Below are 20342 nucleotides of genomic sequence, written 5' to 3'. Positions count from 1 at the left end.
TTTAAAGACTATATCACCTGGCCATCTTTACAACGTGAGTACCAGAAACTTTTAATCAGCCAACAAAGACAACACTACCATTTAGTTTTAACAAAAATAGTAAGAGTTATCATAGTTAGATATTTCTCATCAGTATTTAGCAGCTTTAGGAGAGAATCTGTTAAGTGTGTGAAGACGGCTACATAGAGCATGGAAAATTTTCTGAATCCTTCCTTGATCAAACGGCTGTAAAAACAGTAAAGTAAAAATGTTTATTTAATATGATAAACAGGTATTTTGTGTATTTTAGGCTACATAAAATTTACATTAAAAACTTACGTATTATTTTCTTCCTTATAAAGCCCCAGAGTAATGTTGGGCACACATTTGGGGGCATATATGTGTACATATTCACTCCTCTGGGTGTACTTTCTACATGTATCAGGTAACAGTCTTTGTAGTGAGATGGATCAACAGATCTTTTCTGTTCCCTGTAACTTGGTAACAGGATAGTATTCTAAGAATATGAGTGTTACATTAATATGTAATACTCTTATAATTGAATCTTAAATTATTGACCTTAAGTTATCTTAATAATTAAAAGGAGTATAGAAAATGATTTCTCAGTATTTTTTAAATTCTTAATATAAAAAAAAAGATGATACAAATGAAACGAGGCTGCTTTTTAAAAGCTGATTATTACACCTTCAAAATCAATTATTTGGGTCCATAATAAATTTACCATTTTTACCCTATTAGACTGCACACAAAATTCTAATGCTCATAAAATTAAATATTTATCTAAACGGTGTGATATTTTCCCATTGACATTCATTAGCTCTTCTTACAAAAGTAGTATTTTTACTTCATACTTACAAGAAGGCTCCTCTCTGGTACATTTTACCTTTTGTATTTTCTTAAAAACAAACAAAAAAAACACAAGCCCACAAAAATTAAATCAGTACTTATTAGAAATGGATAATAAACAGAGAAATTATAAATACCAAGGTATGAAACCTTGACAGCAAAGCAAACATAAAGGCAATACCAGGCATTGCACTGCGGTCCTCTGTGGGATAGAAGGCAATGCAGCCCCCACTCCCTCTGGACCTCCCACCCTCCCTCGGCCCCATCTCCCCACAACCATCTCCCTCTCTCTCTCTCTCTATATATATATATATCCCTGTATTTGCTATTTTGGGGGGTTTGTTTTCATTTTTCTTTTCTCAATACAATTCAAAAGCCTTTGGGAAACAATTTAAATAAAAATATATTTTTAACTGCTTTAGATGGAAATATCCAATTATGGAGAGAATTTCCTGAAAAACCCTATTTTTAATGTTAAGTTACCTGAAAGAGAAACTATTTTACTAAAAAATCTTATCAGTCTTTGAACCGCCCAAGAGTTCTCTGTTATACAAAACTAAAGAAGAACATACACCATTTTCCTATTTTCTTAGAGGTTTGCAATGTATTTTAAAAATTTTTTACAAAAGAAAAATGCTTTCTAAATACCAAGTATTCTTAAAGTGTAGATAAATTTTTGTAACTTCACTATCATTTCCAATTTTCTCTAGTATAGACAAGTTTAAGTTATTTTAATAAATCCTGCTATAAATACAGGAAAAATAAAAATAAAACTTCATGAGATTTTATTGTTCATTTGAAATTCCCAGCAATGATAAAAATGGTAATATTTAGTTACTAGGTATAGAAAGATCACATGACTAGGTAAGTAATGATACAACAGACCTGCAATCATACAGCTGCTTTCATGATATTAGGTAAACGTCATTCAGCTTTGCAGTGTCGTCCACAAACATTAGTACAGGTGAGCATCTCGCAGAACATGCAGTGACAGAGGGAACAGACAGGACATGCAACGGCAGAGGGAAGACTTGAAAACAGCTTCTGGCATCAGCTTCAGAGTGTAGAGGTTAATGTCATGGCTCAGTTCAATCTCATTTTCTGATTTAGCCTTTAAGCCAATCATACGTGGAGGATAATTTTTTAAATGTATGTTTAAGGAAAAAAGTTTGAACCCAGTTACATAAAATGTATCAAAAGAAAAAAGAAAAAAATTCCCAAGGGTATGGAAACTCAGTTGCCTGTGTATTCTTGTTTAGCCTTCTGTTCATCTAGCTATAAAATGTGTTCCTTTAACATGTTCTGGAGGAACAAGAAATTCTAATTCATTCAGAATTTAAAAGGTTACTTAACATTTGGCCATAAAAATTGCTAACAGACTTAGGGTAATTTACAACACAATTCATTAAATGGTATCTTTTGTTATTGCAATTCTCCTCAGTGCTTTAACTGAAATGCTAGTTGTTTGTCATAGATCTAAGCCAACGTAGAAACACAGCATTTTAGAGTTTGAAAGATCACAGAAATCAAGTGGTTCGCCAAAGAAGAAGAGGTACTGAACTGTTGACTGAAAATTTCAACAGGCAATTTAATAAATCTTTCTGGTTTGGAACTATTACTATTTTCATTCAATACTTGCATATTTAGATGAAAAAGCTAATGGCTGAGAGAGGATGTGCTCTTAGGATGATACCGAGAAAGAGGCAGAAGTGGACTGACCCTGCCTTCTTATGCTCAGCACAGTGCTCTTTTCATCCGGGAAACTGAAACAGACATCTACCAGGTGTTAGGCACTGTGCCTGGGCCCTGCTCTTACCAACTGCATTGGCATTACTGGTTATTTAGAAGACTAATTCCCTTCAATGAGCTATGATCTGGAGAGGCACAAGCTCATCCAGGCACAGGTGGGTTAAGAAGCAGGATGGAGGGAGTTCTGGTGATTCCCACTTGCAATGGGCATGGTGGAAAAATGAGGACAATTGGAATGGGAAAAAGCTGAATGTGGGAAAGTTTAGGCTGATCTACACCCATGGTTGAGTTGTACATCTCCATTATGTGATTGTCATAACTTTTCCACTCCCCAAACAGACTAGATGCTCAGGAAAAGCTTGCTGAATGACTATCAACCTCCATTGCCTCCATGTGCCCCTATTCAGACATGTCATATAATCAAATGACATAGAAATCTGTTATCCCACCAAAAGTAATCCTGCAGTTCTGAGACTGTTTTGGCCAAACTGCAAAATCAGGGAATTGGAAATATGGAACCAGTTTCATGTATCTTCAGTGGCTGCTATTTCTTGGGTCCCACTATATCCTTTTTTGCTCTCTAGACACAAGCAAAGGGCCTTTTTTCAGAAGAGTTATGGGTTCTTTATCCAATATTCCTCTACATCCGGGCAGGTCTATCTGGTTAATATATAATGGGCTAGGAATTATTTGTCTTTAAAGCTTAATTTAAAATCCTGCTAACAAAATGTTCCTCTGTCATGGAATCCGGTTTTTAAAGCTTTTCCATGGAAACCAAATGGCATTTGTTGAACCCTGAAGCACAGTAATAACCAAGACAGAGCATCATATTTTTAAAAAGTCAACGAAACTTATGTATCCCAGGAAGTGTTTTCTGTTTTACAGTCTGTGCATTTACGTCAACAGCACTGCCACTGCTCCAAACATTTTTGGAATTTGTGTTTTGCAACTGCTTTAAGATCTTACAGCCCATTCTCTGATTCTCCTGAATGGCAGCAAAAATTCCTTTGAGGGTGGATTTAACTTGTGGGAAACAGCTAACATCATTTTAGGCCATGAGAAGGGCTGTCCAGCTCAGTAATAGCATTTTGGATAAAAAACATAGAATGCTGAAAGCCTGTAAAGACAGCACAAAGTACCAGTGAGATCAGTTGTAGAGCAGACTTTCAAAAATGCTTCCAGCAGTATTGACACAGTCATAGCACCTCTATTTATTCATCAGTTATGCTGTGCTAAGCTCCGTACCATGCTCTTTGAACATTATAGTTAATCCTCCTGATCGCCACCCTCCCCCGCAAATGAGTAGCATAAGCTCCACATTAAAAAAGAAAATTTGCTCAGTTCAAGAAAATTACCACAATACCCAGGTGTAAATGGCAGTCCAGATTCCAATGCAGAAGATCTGACTGACATCAAAGTCCATGTTTTTTCCAATTTGCAATTCTGTCCCTCATCTATGAATATAGCTACTCAAGGAACAGAATTTCAAGGAGACAGTCCATCACTGGATAAACAGGTCCTGGTATGCTACCCTCCTTGCCTGATAATTAGCAGCACAGTGCTTCCTGTTTTCCTCATCCCCACTCTGCCCCTTCTAAGTTCTAAATATAACACTACTCCAACCTTTAATTCTTAATTCTTTTTTAATTCTTAAAAGTTTCCTCTCACTGTACCAGCAGTCTCTGCTAACCACTAAGATCACACAGAAAGAAAGTCTTCTCCAAAGCTCAACAGAACTTTGACACTCTAACACGATTGTAGAGCCCCATTTACTCTGTGAGCCGCTAAGACAGTCATGCCAATGAAAGCAATTCTTCCTCTAGGACTGTGTAACAAAAGGGAAAAATCAGTTCTTTATTGACTTCCTTGTACAATAGTCCCAGATGGAGTGGCTTCTTAAGCACAAGGGCCATGGAAACCTTCTGCAGAGTATAGCCCACATGCTGTGTTACCCATCTGTGTGCAAGTGTTGGAAGACAACAGCTCTAAATCCAGTAAACAGCTTTTGAAATAAACTAAGAACAGACTTATGAATACACACAATTTTTAAGGTGCAAAAGAACAATATAAACTGATATCAAAACTTAGAACATGCCAATTACAGAAGAAAATCCTAGTTAATTTGGTAATCCAAGGTAGACTGTAACATTAATAGCTACTTGAAGGGATTTTTTAATTGTCATCTCAGAAGGGATAGAATTTAACACATACTGGCTGGTGATGACCCACTAATATTGAAGTCTTGTAAGATAAATATTTGGTAAGAAGAAACCATCCTTCCTCACATGGAAATGTTTCAGACTCTACATCAATGGTCTCCATGTACTCCAATCCACTACTTACAGGTTATTTTAAAAGAAGAAAGCACTCAGCCTAAAGAAACCACAATTCATACAGCAAGATGAATCACCATACCCCAGAGCCTTTAAAGAAAAATACAAAAAAAGAAAGGACAGAAATAGAAAAAAACAGTATCAAATTAAAAAAAGAGTTTCAAGGCAATGTGAAGGAAATGAAGGCAAGTGAGAGAGGCCGCATTCGTAGAAAAGGGTATAATATTGCAATCCCTTTACCTGATGCTGTTGCCAGGAGGCTGTCTGAGGCACCTGTTCTACAGGCTGAGGCACTAACAGGGTTTATGGAAGAGCAAAAGGCAATGGTGGTGGGAATGACAGGGGAACTTTCTGAACATGCAGATTGGCTCAGTCCAGGGGCGTCAGCAGGCCAGGCACCCACCTGAGACGTGGCCAGGGCTGAAACGGCACAGCCTGCCGGTGCCACAGTTAAATCTATGGATGGTTTTGGTGGCAGCTGAGGGGAGGATGATTTAGGGAGGTTCTCCTCATTTATTACCCTGTTCCCTTGTGGCATACTGGATGGAGGCGAAGCCACAGTTTTGTTATCAGCTTTGGCCCCTGTGTTGGAGGCCCTGCTGCTATCCATAATAACTTTGAGTTGGGGGTGTGGTGGAGAGGGAGTTTGGGAGAGCCCTGGCTTTTTTGGAGGGATAGGAGGAGGGTTCCCTCTGTCAACTCGTGCTACACCGGGAGTCTTTAAACTGGTCCGACCAACTGGAGGGCAGGTGCCACCATCCCCCGTGGGGGGCGCTCCAGGCCTTGGGGGTGCTCCCGTTTGAGGGCCTGTAAATCTTGACAGTGCTTGGGTCACTGTATTCCGAGCTAGTTGTTTGGCCACTAAGTTGTCACGACTTGTAGGAGAGACATCTCTTGATGGAGGGCTTTGGGTAGTATTTCCGTTTTGGTCTGGGTCATTGGCATTGCCCTGAAATCTAAATCTAGCTGCTTGGATTCGTGGGTTTAGACCTGGATGCAGGGTCGCATTGGCACACGGTGAATGTAAACTGTGCACAGGCGGTGCTTGTGAGCAGCTCTGGGGAGCCGTGCCTGGCGTCTGCACGACGGCTGGGGCAGCGTTACTGGGAAGCGGGGGTGTGCTACTTGTTATATCTGGTGTTGAGCCAGTGCTGGGTCCATTTTCCTCAATTCTGCTTGCACTTGGAGGTGGGACAGCGGGCAGAGAGGAGACAATCAAGTCACTATGGGAAGGCTGTCTGTCAATACCTGGTCTGCCCAATGCCGCACTGCTGGACACATTCCCTTTTGCATTTGCAGGAACTAGGGGGCTCCCCGTGGAAGGCTTTACAGGCACAGTCAAAGGCACCTTCTTCGTGTGGTCAGTGCTTTCTATCACTACGTCTGTCTGGCAAGCAACAGACCTTGTCAAAGGTCCTTCTGTTCCCACAGATGTGGAGACCAAACGTCTATCTTTTGTCTTCCGAGGAAGAGAGAGGCTTGGTTTGCTGTCATTTCCCCTCTTCAGTTGCTCAATCATTTTCTTCATCTTGTCTATCTCCTCTTTGAGGTCAGTAGTGTGTGCTTCTTCTCGGTGCAGCTTGGCACGAAGCTGTTCCCGTTCGGTGTCAAACTCAGAGAGTTGTTTTTCCATCTGCGCTTCCATTTCTGTGCTTCTTCGTTTTTCAGTGGAGAGCTCCTCTTCTAAGGAGCTTGTCTTTTTCTTCTCCTCGTCAAGCTTGGCCATTACTTCTTCTAGCTTCTGGGCCTCCTCTATGACTTTGCCCGACAGCTGTTTGCACTCCTTGACAAGCATCAGGACCACATGCTTGTTCTTCCCACGCTCCTCCTCCAGGCGGGCCGCCAGTTTCTTGTGCTCTTGTTCAAGGGCTTGTAGCTGAAGCTTTTCCATCTCCAGCTGAAAGAAATTGACAGAACAGTTCTGATTAATATGCAGACAATTCTTTAAGCCCAAGAGGAGCTTCTTGTGAGATTTTTGTTAATTTTGTGACAATTACGTGGTTTGGGACAGTTAAAACGCCACGTCTCTAAAATGCGTTGTGATGTGAAAGACAGTATTTTAGAGAAGCATTAAAATAAGAAAACAGATGTAAATGGTTTTATGAAAAACATCTAAGTTACAGCACTAGAGAATTTTTTAAAAATCTATTAAGGTTAACTATAGAAAAGGAGAACAGTAATCTGATGCTTCAAATCATAACACAGACCTTAGAAAGGTCTGTTTTTGTAAAAATAGAGCTCTGTGACAGAACTGGATTTTTTTTTCTTTTTAAGATTTAATGCCTTAAAATTACAAGCTAATCTTTGAGGCCAGTGTAATGAAAAGTGCTGAAAACACGGGACTTCATTTAAATTCCAAGCTCCTATATTTGCTAACTGTTTTGTTTGGCTTTTTAAACTTCTTTGAGCTTCTTGTGATGCCTTGCTGTAGAAAGCATATAAATTATATATATGAATGTTCTTTGAAAAGAACTGTAAAGAACTAAAGAAATATCTTATTAGAATTATAATCAGTTTCAGTGGACCCAAAGTCCGACCTCAGCTCCTGTGTCAATCCCACCTGCTCCCTTAGCTCCCACTCCACTGGCCTCCCTGGTGTTCCTTGAACATCGCCGTGCCTCCAGGTCTTTGACCCTTCTGTTCCCTCTGCCTTGAATTCCACCATACGCCTTCACGCAGGGCTCCTACACTAGGCAGTCTGTGTACTGCATGAGGGTGGCCAGCTGCGGGAGTAAGCAGAGGCCAAGACCCAGCCCTGCCGCCTCACCATGCCATGCACCCAGGCACTGCCTGGAAAGAAGGGTACCTTTTCCTTCACAAGAAGGCTCAGTCTGCTCACCGAGCTACAGGCCCTGAGGATTTATGCTTTCCAAAGAAACATTTTTCTAATTGATCAACACAGAGAAGGAGATTTTAAAACCTTTGCTATCTCCAGATGGGGTTTTTCTGATCTGCACAAAAGCAGCCAAGGACACAAAAGCCTGGCTCCCATATTGCCTTCAGGTCTCTGCTCCACCATGAAGCCTCCCTCACCACCCTGTTAAAAACACAGTCCCTCCCAGCCTTGTACCTGCCCCCGCTAGAACATGACTCCATGAGGGCAGGGACTCTATCTTCCTTGCTGTTGTGTCCCCAAGACCTTAAACAGTGTCCGGCACCTGGTGGTGTTTAATAAATTGATTGAATGAATGAAATTAACATAGCTCACAGACACAATAAAGTTTGGCACACTGATGGCCTTTCTGGGTACCCAGGCCTTACAGACCTACAGGAGCACTCTTCTAACATGTGTGTACAGGTTTCTCACTTTTCTCCACGGGCATGTCTGCCAGAAGGTGCTGGTGAAGGATGCATCCCTGAGCTGGGTGGCAGCAGGCAGGCTGGCCCACATGTATCACCTTCCCAACTGGAGAAACGTTCCCTGGTGGTCCATAAAGGACCTTACAAATACTCTCTCAAGAGAGGCAATAATTACTTCAGGCAGTTTTAGCATCGAAACAGAGGAAGGAGATAATCACATGATCCATTAGCTGTGAATATGCCTGTTTCTGACCCTGCTGAAAAAAGTCCATGACTCCATCACCCTTACAGTCACAGCAGTAGAGGGAGCGAGAGCTACAGGCACAGCTCACTGCCCAAAGAGGAGTTGGAGACTTTATTCACCTACTTTGGGATGCTTCCTGCCCTGAAGAAGTCACTGAATAGCATTGCAATAAGTCCTACAAATAGGTGATCAGGAATACAGAGATAATTCCCCAAGAATAATTAGAGACAATTATTTATCCACATACACTTCATTCTGTTATATGAAATATTGGGGTGACTTCATAAGCAGATTAGGTAAGATCTGTAGAATAATAATGCTGTCATCCACAATATTTATATGTATATTTTATTCATCTAGATGCCTCACAGAAAATTTTACTTATTGATAGTTAAAGCACACTCCACTCTTCTAAATGCATAAGATAATAGGTTGCTGTGGAAGACATACACATAGTTAGAACTATTAAGAAAATTTTTAAATATACTTAATATTAGCCACCTCCGCATATTCTTACAGCAATGTAGGGAAAAACACAAACGAGGTCACTGCTCAGCTTATTTTTAAAATATAAGTTTCATGATTTACCTCTGAAGGTGGAAAAAAAGATGTTTTGTAGAACTTTAAGGGCTACCTCCATTTTACAAAACAATCAGAGGCCAAGTTAACGATTTCTTTGATCAGTGTCAGAATCACGGCACTCAGGGTTCCACTTGTCTCAAGCTTACCTCATCACGTCACATATCTTGCTCATGGTATTTCTTCACTGTGGGTCATTACACTCTATTTTTTAAATGATGACTTTTATCTTACACTTCAGAATCAAACTGAAAAGAGACACCCATCATGAGATCAACTCAGCTAGTCTCAGGAGTTTATACAGAAAACTATACAGCTATAAAAGCACTCATAACTCTTTCATATCTTTGTCTTTCCATTACTCATGCCTTATAGGTCCTATTTCAGACTAATGTAGGTCTTTTTAATCTTACCACAGATAGCAGAGCACAGAGGGAACCACATAACTGATGTATCTACAAACAAATGGCTCTAAACTCAATTGAGCTCTATACCCAAATCATCAATCACTCTACCTAACTTTGTTTAGCTTCCTCTACCATTTACTTCAGGGGATATTTAAACTTCTGCCACTGTCTCCAAAACTTCACTCACTGACCACTCAACTGACTCTCAGTCTACCCAAATAGACTCTTTTATCAAGAAAATTCAGTCTAACACACTCCCTCTACATCCTGTCTCCTCCCTTAAGCTTTTTTATAGCCACACCAATCCATATGCCCTTTCCTTCACTCTAGGGAGAAACGTTTCCATCTGTTGAAGGTCAGGCTTCCTTCAGCAATTAATTTCATTCTCTCCTGTCACCTCTGAGACTTGCTCCATCAAGTCATCACACTGCTCTTTATAAATATAAACATCCCCCTCTCTACAGCTCCTTCCAAATAGTACATAAACATATTCCTACACTTAAAAAATAATTTTCTATATTAAAAAATCTCTTTGGCCATTTTGTCCCAGAGACAAAGTTTTGTGCTTAAAAGAGTAAGAGGTGTAGTACTAAGTTCTGATCCTCAAGCTGTGTGACCTTAATCAGTTCTCTCTCTTAAGATCAGTTCTGTTTGGTTTCCTTATCTGCACAATAGAGCAATAGTATTGAATATAGGATTAAATAAGGCAATACATGTAAAGCATGCACCATTGTGCCTGGCACTAAAAAAAAAGTTGTTTTCAATTCATAATATAATGACTGTTGTGCTAGTTAAAAAGGTGTTACTTCGGCACAATGCTTCTTCTCTGAAAGCACATTTATAGGCAAACAAGGATCTAGAAAACTGACCATATTAAACATAGAGAGGGATATTTTTGTAAGTTAGAAGTTATAATTCAGCAATTACAAAGCACATCAGAGATAGTTTCACTGCCAGGCATGGTGAAATAACTTTTATTAGATGATCTCTCCTGCAGATAATTATAAACTCCTGAAAAAAAAATTTAAGAAAGTAACTATTTGAAGGCTCTGGAGAGCAATAAGAGGTAGAAACCAGAGAGGAGTACCCCTTCCCATCAGCAAGGAGCCAACAACCTGGATGAGATTTGCCCTTGCACAGCTTTTCAAGTGAGGGTGACTTCCTGTCCTGACAGCACTAGTGGCAGGAGCCTAAGCACAGAGCAGCCCTGATACTGGCTTAGGAAGTCAGAGGATGGAACTGGGCCTGATGCATCCCACCAGACCCCAGGCTGACTCCTGAGTTACACTCATGGGGAGGGACGGCTCCACACTGAATGACAGAATATTTCAGCTATTAACTGCGAAGTACAAGGAGACAGAATTTGGGGTATGAATCTAGACAGGTTAACTGCTTACTAGAACAAAACATGTTCTTCAGAAGATCATAGAATCCATAGTATCTATATCAAATTATTATCATGTCCAGATACAATAAAAAATTAAGAGACATGCAAATACACTTTTTAAAAAGTTTTCCATTGTCAAGGGAAATGCACTCAAACAGAAACTGGGCCCGTGATGACCCACATTGGAATTAATAGACAAGGACCTTAAAGCAGCCATTTTCAAAGAAAATGTGGCCACAGTGGTTGAGTGGAAAGGGAATCTTGGCATAGGAATAGAAACTAGAAAAAAAATGACCAAAAGGAAAATCAAAACTGGAAAGTCTAATATCTAAAATGAAAAAAAAAGTTCACTGACTAGGCTTAACAGCAGATATGAAAGGGTAGAATAAAATGGACAATTAATTTTAAAATAGAGAAGAAAGTACCCAATTTGAGAAACATAGGAAAAAAGACTGTAGGAAAACAAATAAAAATTATGAAAGACTGAAATCATACAGTATATGTTCTCTAACCCCAGAATTAATTTATAAAAAATTATACTAAGATATTAAGAACATAGCAAAATTCAAATAGTGAAACAACATACTTCTAAACAGTAGAAGCATTTAACAATAAATCACAAAGGAAATCAGAATATATTTGGAACTGAGTAAAAAGAAAACACAACATACCAAAATTTGTGGGATGCAGTGAAAGAAGAGTTTTTAAAGGAAGCTAAGCAGGTAATAGAGAAAAGTTCATATTTTTAATTGCTTCTAAAAATAATGCCAAAAAATGCCCTTTCAGAAAATAGAGAAAAATGCTTCTAATTCATGTTATGAACCTAAAATTACCTTCATATCAAAACCAGTCAAGTATTTTTTTTTTCAATGTACAGAAAAAGTATCACTCATGAACACAGACACAAAACTCCTTAGCAAAATACAGGCAAATGGAATCTAGCAATATATAAAAAGAGTAATAAAAGGTGACTCACTGAAGTTTACCTCAAGAATTCAAGTTGGTTTATTATTTGAAAATTAGTGTAATTCATCTCATTAAAAGAATAAAGAGAAAAACCGTAACTACATCAGTAGATGCAAATAAACCATTTTACAAAATTCAAGACCCATTCATGATAAGAACAGAAAAAAAACAAGAAAGAAAGAAAAAAACTCTCAACAAAGAATAGAATGCAACCTCAATGAAATATAGGGCATCTATAAAAAAATAGAGCTATCATCACACATAATGGTGAAACACAGGCGGTTTTCTCCCTGAGAAAAGGAGGCACTGAGGTCTGCTCCCACTTATGTTCAGCACTGTCCCAGAGGTTCCGATCAGTGTGGTGGTGGGGCACACAGGAGGTAAAGCAGAAGGCAGGCAGGCACTTGGGAAAGGAAGTAGTAATGGGTTCTGTTCACAGATAACATGTTTGTTTACTTACAAAATGATATGAACATATGAAACAGCTGCTAAAACTAATAAGCAGGTTTAGTAAGATCACAGGATACAACGTCAACATACAAAAATCAATTAAATACCTGTAGCCTAGCAACAAATATTCGGCGAAAAAAATTTGTAAAAACAGTATGATAACAATAGCATCAAAAACATAAACTACTTCGGAATAAACCCAACAGAAGAGAGTTAAGGTCACGACAGTGAAAACAAAACATTGCTTAAAAAATTATAATAGACCTAGAGATTTAAAAATGGAGAAACAGACTATGATCATAGGTTGGAAGACTCAATTTTGTTAATGTCAATTCTCAACAAATTAGTCTACAGATGCAATGAAATTTCAATCCCTGCAAACTTTCAGAGAAACAAGGCGATTTTAGATTATTATGGAAATGCAATCTAGAATAGCTAAAACAATTTTGATTAAAAAAAAGTTGAAGGGCTTACAGTTCCTGCATTTAAGGCTTATTATTTAACTATAGCCATCATTTACTTCAAGTTTTAGTATATGGTAAGACTAATGATGAAAAAATCAGGGCAGCGCTCAGTGGTTGCCTATATCAGGGGAGGGATTTAGTGGGCAGGTACTCCAGGAAATTTTCTGTGGTGATGGAGATATTTTCTATTTCCTACAGGACACAGATTACACAAGTGTGTGCATTTTAAAAACTTATCAATTTGTACACTTAAGATGTGTCAGTTTCACTTCCTGTAAATGTTTCCTTAAAGAGGTGCAAACGAGAGTGAATTCCAGGTTTCCATGTCTGCTTTTTATAGTGCTATAGGTTAGCATTTTTAAAACTACTTTCTGTGTGTTCTAGGCTGGAGTAAATGAGTAAATACATTGAAATTTAATGGGAGCCAGGTTTCTCACTGTTGGAGAAGTTAGCTTTAAATAAAGAAAGGACAAGAATGTACCCTAAGGTTTTGGATTAGAATCAGAGGTGTCAGTATCAGTATGAACTCATGGTTTGATATAGAAAGACATATAAATAAAACATAGATATACGCATATGTATGTATAATATATGTATGATAGATTATACGTATGACAAATGTACATAATTTCCTAGCTCTAGATTTGTTTCTAAACACCATTTTTCATTAAAAAGAAAAGTGGTGCTCCTGGGAGTAATAGCTACTTCCAGGGGTTAGGGTACGGAAAATATTAGATGAGATTGGAGTATCGTGCTTCAATTAAGCAAGGAAATACTCAAAGAGTAATGAGACCAAAAGAAGCCAGCTTAGAAGGGCTCTCACTGGCCAAATCTGGGACAGTTTTGAGCAGTGATTCAGGGACTGTGGACCTGATAGGTGGGGAAGGGATAGTGATCCACCCACCCCCAAACTCATCCACGTATCACTACAGGTATAAAGGAACCACAGTCTCCTGTATACATAGATTACTGAGCTTCAGTTGACTTTGTTACATTATTGTCCAATTTATATCTACTCACAACAACTCTCAAGTAGTGGCTGAGGGGAAATTTTGCATGGTGCAGTATCACCAAACCCTTTGGCAAAAGCAAGTGATTGTGTGGAAGGGCTGAGAAAAACTAACACAGCTTCACTGGTGGTGAGAAAGTAGGTGGCTGCTCCAAGAATAGCACCCGGACTGCAAGCCATGAATGAAGAGGCACCAAACAACTGTTCTTGTAGCATGAAAGGGAAAACTATGTAGGTGGGAGTTGAGCAGCAATGTAAAGGCAATTAGTTCTAATTCAAAGTAGAAAACAGAGGAAAGTAATTATGGCCATTGGTAAAATGAAAAAGCAGAGTATGTGCTGGTCACAACCACAGAATACTCTTTTGACATTTAACTGTATTCCTTATTGCTTCTCCATATATTTTAACACTCATTGCATCCTTGTCTTCCACCTGGCCACCCCACCTACCTGCCTGATCCTGCTAAACAAACACACAACAGTAAGATATATTAAAAGGTTTTTTAAACTACCAGTAAGTAGCTGGCCTCTGCAGTTCTCATCTACCCCTTCCTCTTGGTCTAGAGTTCAAGAGAGGGAGGCCAAGACATGGATCAGGCAAACTCTCCTTGTCTCTAAATCTGCTCAGAGCCACAGACCTGTCCCCAGCTCCCCCATTAATACCCACCGTGCAGTGCTCCTGGGGAGCCACAGTGCATTTTGAAATGTAATGATGAATTGTACAAAAGGACACAAGAAGGAGCTAATGTACCAACTGTCCTAATACTCTTCCTAAAAATGTTATTTGGATGGTTCCTATGGTGTTATCCTTGGAAGTCCAGAAAGCTATTTAAAATTAAGTGATATTTATGGGTTATAAAGCAGTCATTTTATAATGAAGTAGAGAGTGAGTACTGAATACAAACAGTAGAACAATTGTGTATAATAGGAAGAAAAAGTCATATGGAATAAATTAAGACGTAATTTGTTCTTTTCTGCCCATATGTCATTTCTTTGGCTGTCCAGCCCCTGAAACTCCTTCCTATGTCAGGAAAATTCTCCACCTTATGATACTCCACTACAGAAGCTAAATATGTCCAGTCGTGGCTTTCTGTCTTCCTTGTAGCTAGGGAGAGGGTGTGGGGCCAAAGCTTGGCCAATCGACTGCACCTGCTCTTAGGCTTCCCACAGGAAATGAGTGCTGTGAAGAAACAGGGCCGGGGCGGGCACCACTCAAGCCGCAGAGAAGGGCTGTCTGACATCTGCAAGCTGCAGTATCCAGCCCTCATCAGCGGAAGCATCGCTCACAGCAGACCGGATCCAAAGCGAGTATTTGCTGGAGATGCTGGCTGGTAAGAGCCCTGGCTGTCCCAGTCCTGCTCTACCACGGTGTGGTTGATCAATAAATGCTTTTACTGCTTAACTCAATGAATATTGGCTTCACTTGCTTGCAACTAAGAATCCTGCCTTACACATTACTGTCATGCATGTGACCTCATTATACTGAGCTACCACCTAGAAGAAGCTGTATCTAGTACACAGCACTGCTTTTAGTGTTTTCACTGGTGAAAACATTGCTCCCTTCTGAACTTCCTAGTTATTAATTTGGCTTCTTACTTTTAAAGGCTCTGCTCAAATTAAAATGTCTTTCCTATTTTAGGACTAGAAATAATACTTTCTAAATATGAATAAAATGATTGAAAATAAATTAGAATAGAAATTATGTAAACAGATGATGCACAAGATAAATAATGAAAACCCAAACATCATTCCACACTGGGTTACTGGCTCTGAACAGGGAGTAGATTACTGGAGGCAAAGTTCCCCAAGATGATTACTCATTAGCTTATTCAAAGTAGCTTTATGGGCTCAGTCCATTTGCAAATTGACTCTTGCCCAAGTTTTCCTGGCATACAAATTGCCAAACATTAACCCTCCTATTAGTAGTCTCAGCGGGAATCAACGCACGAATGAGCAAGGATTCTCTTCTCCCGCCTTGACAGGCCAACCAGAGCAGTGTGCAGGCCAAATGTCTTAGAATTACTAAAGAGCCATGCCTGGTGACAGATAATACATACTTGAATTGTAGATAAGGGGCCTTGGCTTTCCCTGACTTTTGCTCTGGCAGTGATTTAGAGAATTGGATTCATTTAAAATAATGGATTTTTGTATCTTACTGCTTTTAGATTCCCAAAGCTGCAAATTTTTCTACATGCAATGGAACTGAAGGTGTTTTGGTCAAAATATTTACTTTCAGGAGTAAAGATGACAGGTAATTTTGTTGCTAAAAAGATGGCTTTGGTGTTTCTGGTCTTACCAGCTGATGTGATATTTTCTTTATTTGCTTTTTTAAGTAAAGATCCAGGCTAAGAGTACAAACTCTTCTCATACGCTTTCATCTACCAGAATAGAATATCTTTTAGGGACAAAAGGTACTATTGCCAACCAGAGCAACCCTTCCCAGAGACACACAGCCAATGAATCTGGCCATAAAGGACTCCTGTATCCGCGTCACACATAGGAGACAGATCACTGGCTCATTTCATATTAGACTCTCAGGACCCATAGGACAGAAACAATTTCCTTTCACTCCCAGCCAGGTTGGAAATGACCCAGTCATTCAGAAACAAACAGGATGTAAGCTGATTAAAAACAAAACAAAAAAAACCCCTGGTAGATAATAAAATCTTTGATTCAACTGGAAATGAGTTTTTTTCCTTCTACAAGAGAAATGATAAAACAGAGAAGTGAAGTGAAATTTAGGAAACCATGCATTTTTATATACTAAATGAAAGTACAATGAAAACAAAATATTTTCTTGATTTTTGATAGCACAGCATAAAACCCAGCAGAAATACTTTATTATGAAATAGCTCATACGACACATTAAGAACATAATTGAAATGTGTCTCATCCAAGAAATACAAATGGGCTTCAGTGACATCAGTTGAAATACAGTGGCTTTAATTCATGCCTTAATAATGGCTGGAAGAACCCATTACTTTTTGTGCTAATCATACTAGACATTGTCAGTTCTCTGACTTCCTCTCTTTTCTAGTAAAGGGAATCAGTAGTCTCAGCAGCATATTGACAGGACAAAATTCAAATTTCTATTTCCTTACAGCTGAGTGCAGTAAGTTTTTATCACTTAGGACTCTCTGAAGCATATACTCATGTGCAATAAATATGTGTGTGTGTTGGTGGGGGAGAGGAGAAGGAGGGGGAGAGGTTGGGTTAAATGAAATACATCTGAGCAGAAGCGTGGAGGTCCGCAGCGGCCGCAGCCAGAAGCCCCCAGAGGTGAGTTTGAGACTAACCAGGACTTTTAAGATGACAGGCTGTGAGACTGCATATACCATGCAAACTTTCATTCTGTTCCCCTCATGCTCTTTCCATTTTCCAAAGAAACAATTTTAAAAAGTAACATCTAATGGCAAAGGAGTATTTGAGACAGAAGCTGGATAAATAAAACAAGCTGGGGATGACATGATAGGAGTAGAGTCCTGGTTACATTACTGGGTCACCCTCCTAGCAGGTAAGCATGTCTAATGGCACTAGGAAAGAGACATTTGTAAAAAAAAAAAAATCTGTATTTTAAAGAAACACCAAAGTAACCATTATGGGAAATATAATTTCTTTGCCATACTTCCTTCATGGTTTAGCATTATTTCTAGTTTGAGTTTTGAAAGAGGCCAACAGAATCTGTCAGCTTTTTGCATTTCTAAGTCCTTATCCCAATTCTTCTTGAAAATACAATATTTAAGAACAACCACCTCAGGGACGGTTTCTTCATTCTACATTGTTATGAGAAAAATGACTGAAAACCTCAATACCTTCTTTTGTCTGCTTTCAGCAGCAGCCAGCTGTGTGGACATCCTTTCCTGCATTTTTCTGCAGTGGGCCATGACCGCTTCAAGGATGGAGAGAGGGTTGGTACAAACTGGCTTCTTCTCTTTATCACTGGCGCCTGCTTCATAGTCTCTCTGCAGTGCCAAGAAGGGGTCATTTAAATTAAATCTCCCGTACCGTTCCTGGATAAATACCTCCTTCCTGCGAGCCTAGAACAAAATCAGAGGAATGTATTGAAGAAAGAAATGAAAATATACAGGAAGATATTTATGAGAAGGTTTTGTGATTACTTTTCCACATGGCATTCACAACTGCTGAACTGGCTTATGTATGTCAGGTGGTGGGCAAGAGGCAAGGGGAATGTCACTCCACTCCCTGCCTAGCCTGTAATATCACCTTGTCTACTTTCAATTTTTCTTCCTTTAAAAATATTGCCTCTCAAATTACAAATGATGCAAATACAGTTTTCTTCCATAACACCCATTCCTTCAAGGATCTGAATTGTAGGTGCAGTCTTTTCTAAGTTGCAGTAAATTCAGAAATATCAACAACTAAAATAACTTTTAGGAAAGTATATAAATAAAATTATCTCAATGTTGATAGACCTTATACTTCACCTAATACCTATCATGTTAAGTCACAAAATATAAATCTCCTACAAGTTTTCTGTATATTCAGAAAGAATTTAGAAGGATATTTGCTATAAAAGAAATGCCTCATGAAAATTTTTATGTCAGAAAATCACAACATTGACATTTTGCAAAGTTTGACCAACTACAAAAAAATCCTCCAGAAAATTTAAGAAGATACAAATATCTTCTCATCATTGAAGGGCATTAAAATATAGTTCACAGAATCCCAGGAAAGAATGTAACCTCATTTTACTCTATGTCAGTCCATCAGTGTCAAAGTTAATTTCACATCCATATGGCACTAAATGCAATCTTCTATAATTATCCTACAACGGTCTTTGTGTAAAATGGAAAATAGCAGAAGAAATATATTGAAAATAAGGAACATTTTCCTAACTCGGTCATTTGGACTAGCCATTAGAAAAAAAAACTGTTCTATGTCACTGCCAGTGGAAAAACTAAATTGCTTTACAATAAATCAAGCCTAATTGTCCAAAACATTAAATGCACTTTCTAAGGAAAGATTACATACATTTCCTCACTGTAAAGGCAACAGCATTGAACTAAACTTTTCCATTTTTAGACCACTGTCAGCAGGCCAACAACGAGAAAAACATACTGCAAATGACAAATGGGAAAATCTAACATTTCTTTTCCTATTACCAAATTAGATTAAGAAATACAACTTACAGAAGGTCCAATTTCACCACTAAATTCAAGCTAGCTTTCAAAGGATCATTTTAAACTTAAAAGTCAGCATGGTTTATGAGTCAAAAAGCATTGATATTTCTAGTCTTCAAATTCAATTATGTAATCAATATACTGAATAAGTATCACTTCAGAGATGCAATTTCAAAGCAATTTCATTTTTCCCTTCACTTTCCTTTTCATTTTTATTCAATATAGTAGCTCATCCCCCACTCTGGATATAAACAGTGTCAATTTAGTTATTATGACTATCCAACTTCAGTGGAATGACAGCTTCCCTTCCCGAGCCAGGACCTGCTGCATGTTAACATCCACCACGTGGGAAAGGAATATTTATGAGAGCCTCTCTCTGTTTATCCAAATCTTATCCCTTCCTTTCTAAGCTTTTTTTTTTCTTTTGTCTGCTCTGGGTTGCAAGGGACTAGAGGTAGTTGAAGAAGATGGAGATGAGGAGACAGGAACATTCTACCTTCAGTTGGTAGACTAGACTTGGCAACTGAGTGTGGCAAATAATTAAAGCCTACTTTTTCCCCATGAAGAGCTTAGTGATTTTTAAGGGCTGCCCCCTCACCCACTGTTGGGCCCCCTTCACCTACAGTTTCTTCAGTGTGGGTCATATATTTAGGACAGACCACATAATCTATAGCACCTCATACAAAATTAAAGCATATAGCTCTTTATTAAAAAATGATCAAGAATTCCAAGTTGGGGGGGTTCTCAAGATGGTGGCATGAGTAGGGTGACGGAAATCTCCTCCTAAAATGAATATGACTATTCCTAAAAGAGTGACCAGAAGATACAGTACGCCAGCCAGGCTACATCTACATTTGTGAGAACTCAACATCTCATGAAAAGGGTAAGATACAAAGCCGTGACCTGGCGGAACCCGAGCATTCCCCATACCCCAGCTCACTGGTGGGAGGAAAAGAATCAGAGTGGGGAAGGAATGGAGGCACAGGACTGCTAAATAACCAGCCCTAGTAATCCACACCAGGAGCAAAGACACACATTGCATGGTGTACTGGATACTAGAGGAACGGAAAAGCAAAATCTGAGACTAAGACTCAGAACAGGTTCCCACAGCTGGCTGCCCTAGGACAAAAGAAAAAAGAGCACTTTAAAAGCCTTAAAGGGCAAGGGTTTAACAGGTGGATAAAATTGTCCTGGCACACTCAGCCCAGTAGGCTGGGAACTTTAAGGAACTTCAGGCACCCTAACCCCCTGGGTGGCAATGCAGCACCTAAGCTCCTCATGGCGATAAGCAGCCTGCCATTCATTACCCTCCGCCAGCACTGCAAATGAACTGGCTGATCCACCATTGCTGTGGAGCAACCAGGGAGCAGCCCCAACCACAGCAACCACACAGAGGCTTCTCCCAGCACGCAGCTAACAGGGCCAGACCCAGAGACTGCCCCCTCCCCACAGTTGACTGACGCAGACA

At 39.2% G+C, this 20342-nt stretch overlaps 1 protein-coding gene across 5 annotated transcripts in view; it reads right to left on the bottom strand.

Annotated features, from left to right (window-relative positions):
- The window catches only part of CTTNBP2 (cortactin binding protein 2), a 143705-nt gene that overhangs the window by 64892 nt on the left and 58471 nt on the right, over nucleotides 1-20342 (bottom strand). For 2 of the 5 annotated variants that reach the window (XM_017681129.3, XM_017681127.3), the window contains exons 3-4: nucleotides 17546-17770; nucleotides 5169-6825 (exon numbers count right to left, since the gene is read on the bottom strand). In XM_017681129.3, coding sequence (XP_017536618.3) covers nucleotides 5169-6825; nucleotides 17546-17770 — 1882 coding nt within the window. Of the gene's footprint in view, nucleotides 1-855; nucleotides 1077-5168; nucleotides 6826-17545; nucleotides 17771-20342 lie in introns of those variants that run through there. The other 3 variants (XM_037023425.2, XM_037023426.2, XM_037023427.2) reach the window with 3 other exon arrangements.

The sequence above is a fragment of the Manis javanica genome, chromosome 6, assembly GCF_040802235.1.
Source record: "Manis javanica isolate MJ-LG chromosome 6, MJ_LKY, whole genome shotgun sequence".
NCBI classification, from domain to species: domain Eukaryota; kingdom Metazoa; phylum Chordata; class Mammalia; order Pholidota; family Manidae; genus Manis; species Manis javanica.
The sequence above is the reverse complement of the archived record's forward strand: the minus strand, read 5'-3'. Positions and strand labels throughout refer to the sequence as shown.